The sequence below is a fragment of the Benincasa hispida genome, chromosome 8, assembly GCF_009727055.1.
Source record: "Benincasa hispida cultivar B227 chromosome 8, ASM972705v1, whole genome shotgun sequence".
Lineage (NCBI taxonomy): Eukaryota > Viridiplantae > Streptophyta > Magnoliopsida > Cucurbitales > Cucurbitaceae > Benincasa > Benincasa hispida.
Genome location: NC_052356.1, coordinates 32,305,594 through 32,310,340, shown reverse-complemented (window position 1 = coordinate 32,310,340; position 4,747 = coordinate 32,305,594). Strand labels below are relative to the sequence as shown.

At 36.0% G+C, this 4,747-nt stretch overlaps 1 protein-coding gene across 1 annotated transcript; it reads left to right on the top strand.

Moving 5' to 3' along the window:
- Positions 1–243: 243 nt before the first annotated feature.
- Positions 244–1,017, top strand: LOC120084017. The gene has a single exon (XM_039039919.1). The coding sequence runs from the start codon at positions 244–246 to the stop codon at positions 1,015–1,017; it is 774 nt and encodes a 257-aa protein (XP_038895847.1).
- Positions 1,018–4,747: the final 3,730 nt, after the last annotated feature.

The window sequence follows — 4,747 nt, the reverse complement described above, 5'->3', positions numbered from 1 at the left end:
TCAACTAAGTCTTTGTTCACTATTAAATGTATAGAGGATAATTGTAAGTGGAGCCTTCGTACGGTTAAAATTCTAGGGTGTGACATATTTAAGATCACGAAGTATATGTGGTCGCACACATATTCTATTGAAATTTTAAATCATGACCATAGAAAAGAAACGGCTGTGGTAGTTCGTGAACTAATCAAAGACAAGTTTACAGGCATATGATGTATTTATAAACCTCATCACATTTTCGAGGATATGAGAAGAGAGTACGGCGTAAACATAAGTTACGTTAAGGCGTGGCATGCAAGGGAAACCGCTTATGCTCTCGCCAGGGGTACTCCAGAAGAGTCTTATGTTATTCTACATGCATATGGTGAAGTGTTAAAGATGGAGAATCCAGGTACAAGGTTTGAAATTGAACTTCAAAATGATGTCCATTTCAAGTACATGTTTATGGCATTAGGACCTTATATTAGAGGTTTTTCAAGTTGTCGGCCGGTGATAATTGTTGGTGGATCGCATCTGAAAGGAAAACACAAAGGTACCATGTTGGTCGGTGTCTCCATGGATGGCAACAACCAAGTTTACCCATTAGCATATGCCATAGTGGACAATGAAACTGATCGAGCTTCGAAGTGGTTTATGTCGAACTTGAAGTGTGCCATTGGAGTACACCCTAACTTGTTGTTTGTTTCCGATCGAGCGGTATCTATTGGCAATGCCATTCGTGCAGTTTTTTCCACAACATTTCATGGATTGTGCACCTACCACCTAAAAAATAATATTCTTTGGAACTTTAAGGACAACACGATTGTTGGGATATTCAAGGATGCAGCTAGGGCATTTCGCATGTCAGAGTTCCAAGTACACTGGGACCAACTACGTACTCTTCGAAATGCTGTAGTATCAAGATATTTGGAGGATATTGGTCTTGAAAGATGGGCGTGTGTTTACCAAACAGAACGAAGATACGATAACATGACGTCCAATAATGCAGAGTGTTTCAATTCATTGACCAAAGTATATTGACAGCTGCCCATAATGTGTTTGTTGAAACACGTTCGAGGCCTCATCCAGTCATGGTTTTATGAATGGAGAAATTATTGGGCATCTCGAACGACGTCACACGGACTACTATGAAAACCGATTAGCAACTGAGTGTGACAAAGGCAGACAATATCGAGTTGAACCGATTGATTGTTATAAGATCCATGTGCGGAAAAATCGATTGGACGATATTGTGAACCTCCATATGAAGGAATACACGTGCAAGGAATTTGACTCACTCGGTACCCCATGTTCGCATGCGATTGTGGCTGTGCGAGAAAAAAAATCACCATCCATGGTTTGTGCAGTCCATTCTATAGCGTTGACTCCTTCATGGCTGCTTATGCAGAGCCTGTAAATCCACTAGGTAACATATCTGAATGGAAGAGACCTTCGGGATATGTGGAAAGGCATATTGAAACCTCCTAGAAGAGTGATACGGGTCGGGCGGCGAAGAGTATAAAGAATACCATCAAGAGGAGAACAACACAGACAAATAAAATGTGGTAGGTGTGGGAACTACGGGCATAATCAACAAAACTGCAGTGAATCGCTGACGACCGGGCGACCCAGTTTGAACTCTAATACAAATGATTCAAATGCTCGGTGATTGCTTAGTTGGTCAATGTGTCACTTGGTCTTTATATATGTATTAAACCAGCACATCTGATCTAATGTAACTAAAGCTAACATTCTATGTGCCACTTTAATCCTCAAAATTTGATAATATTTTTATAGTGCCTATGTCATTCTGGAAACTTCTAATGTTCGCTTATATGAGTTTGTATACTAGAGTTTGTTATATTATAAATCTCTGTCAGAATATCTCGCTTTTATAAGTTTGATTACTAGAGTTTGGCTATTCTCTTGAACAATTTGGAAACTTCTCGTTGTCGTCATCTCACTTTCCTCATCTCGTTGTCGCTTATTCACTCTAGCACATCTCGCTGTCGCTTATCTCGCTCTAGCATATCTCGCTGTCACTCATCTCCCTTTTAATTAACTTGTTAGCATCGAATTCCTTATATAATGTAATAATGAATCCATTCAGATGTCTCGCTTATCTAAGTTTAATTAACTTGTTGGTTATTCATGAATGAATCTTCTTCTATATTCATTTATAAGTTTAATTAATAATATTTAATCCCTTTAAAGTTTGATTACTTAAACTAACTTAAAATTAAACTTAAATTAAATTCTGCACTTATATTTTAATTTAACTTTTTGCTTAATGAATCCCTTCAGATGTTCGTCCCCTTCAGATGTCTCACTTATCTAAGTTTAATTTAACTTGTTCGCTATTCATGAATGAATCTTCTATATTCATGGTAGTCTACACTAACCAATTTTAAATAACATGTTAGTAAAAGTAAATTACATCAATAATATACATAATATACATGTACGTCAATAATATGGAGTGTTCGTCCATAATTGACATGCCAATTGCATCCTATAGTCAGTCATCTTATCCTGAGTTATTACAGATGGGTCATTACCAGTCACTAAATGTTCTAAGAATTTTACAACAAAAATTCCACAATCTAACGACCCGTGCTGTGTATTCGTAGAGGTAGGTCGAGCTATCTTCCATTGAGACGTGTCGATGTCTTGCTTCGAACGTTTCAGCTCACAGTAGTGAAGAAGCGAAGGTAGGGTGTAAGTCAACAGTTCAAGGAAAGACTCTAGCTTCTTCTTCGATGTCATGGAAGGCAGTGAATCAAATACGAACAATCGGCCTCTATTTAGACCGAATGCTACCAACATCCAATGTTGATCAATGTTTGTTGCCGTGTATACGAAGTCCACATCTGACCACTTGACATAAATTTACCCATGACATAATCTGGTAACATCTCATCCGTCCATGCTACGGCAGATTCCAAGGTCGACTTATTCTTGATATGTTTGTAGACCCCATCTCGAGAATTTAAATGACTCTACACAACGAAAAGAACATTAAAACACATAATAGTCAACCAACATATTCCTATTCAAAAGTGCAGTAAATGGTTATCGTTATTCTAATCGGTAGGATGGTGAAGCGAGCCATACACATGTCTGGTCGCCTATAGAATTTTTCTTTCCTGAACTAAAAAATGATATTTAGGGTCTGCATCCAGAACAAGATATACGTTAGGAGAGGGTTTATAACTGTATGTACTTAGTAAAAAGGATAAGGATCGTAAAGTTACGTCACACTCAACCCATGAACTTGGTTCAGTCAACTCTTGGAAAAAGGTTTTGGATAATGGCTGAACTGCATTTTCTCGAACTTCGTTGTCCGTGTTCTCATCGGCAATCCAGTTTACCATTTCCTTCAATGTAGCCGCTGGGTTTAAATTGTTATACTTATGAAAATTCATGGTGTAAATTGATATATACTTATTAGTTTGAGATTTAAATTTATACTATCCAAAGTTCTAGGTTTAAATTGAAACAACTATTAGTTTAGGGTTTAAATTGATACAACCTCCAAAATTTAAGAGTATGAATTGATATTTGAGACATGGGACCAGGAAATTGTCCACGTAACATAATAATAAATTAATGAATCCATCATTTAACAGAATGAATATAAAATTTAGTCAAAGGGAAATAAAGTAAATTAGAAAGATCAAAAGATGATGTAAGGTGTGCATTGTTTATTTTCATCTTCTCAACTATATAAAGAGTGGCTCTTTACAATTAACAGAAATCATCAAACAAAAAGCCATGAACTTCTCTTCCCCATTAATCCCACTTTCTCTTGTTCTTATTGTTCTATATTCATGTCCATTATGGGCTGCATCATCTCCACAAAAACATCAACACTTTCTTCAATGTCTCTCAGATCATTCTTCAAACAGTTATCCCATTTCCAAAGTGGTTTATAGTCCCATAAACTCATCTTATTTTTCTGTTTTGGACTTCTCCATTAGAAACCTCAGATTCTCAAAGCCTCAAACCCCAAAGCCACTCCTTATTATCACACCCTCACATCTTTCTCACATTCAAGCAGCTGTCATCTGCTCCAAATCCCATGGCCTGCAAATCCGAACACGTAGCGGCGGCCATGACTTCGAGAGTCTTTCTTACGTTGCTTATCGCCCATTTATCATCGTTGATCTAATAAATCTTAGGTTTGTTTCTGTCTGTTTGTCTGTTTGTCTTTTATGTTTAAAATAAATTGAAGTATGAGGAGTACATAGGAATTATCACTAACCTAAGTTCATTTGAACTCATGTACGTTTTTTTTTTTTTTGGTATAATATGTTGGGAATATGAGGTAGTACATTTCATATTAACGTTCAACTATGCTTACTTTCATTCCTGTTTGATTATTTTTCGAGTATAATAAGTGGAGATATGAAGTAGTGCGTGTTAATTACTATTGGATTATGTTCAATTTGACTAAAGCTTGTTATTATTATTATTATTATTATTATTGTATCACAAGTCTATTAGAAAAAAACGTGGAGGACAAATATGAAAAATGAGAGATATATTTTCCATTCAACTAAGCATGTCTTTATATAGCTTACAAACATAACCATAGGAATACCAATGGTTACAAAAGTCTCATAACTCACATAACTCCTGTAACTTAAAAATGTCTCATAACTCCCATAACTCCTATAACTCATAAATAATTATTGGTTACAAAAACCTAAAAGTTACAAAACTCAAAGTCACACTAAATGCCAGAAATAAAATTTAATAATGATAAACG

What these genes read in the sequence shown, in the direction of transcription:
- LOC120084017 (XM_039039919.1), top strand. Translation starts at nt 244, where the DNA reads ATGAGAAGAGAGTACGGCGTAAACATAAGTTACGTTAAGGCGTGGCAT.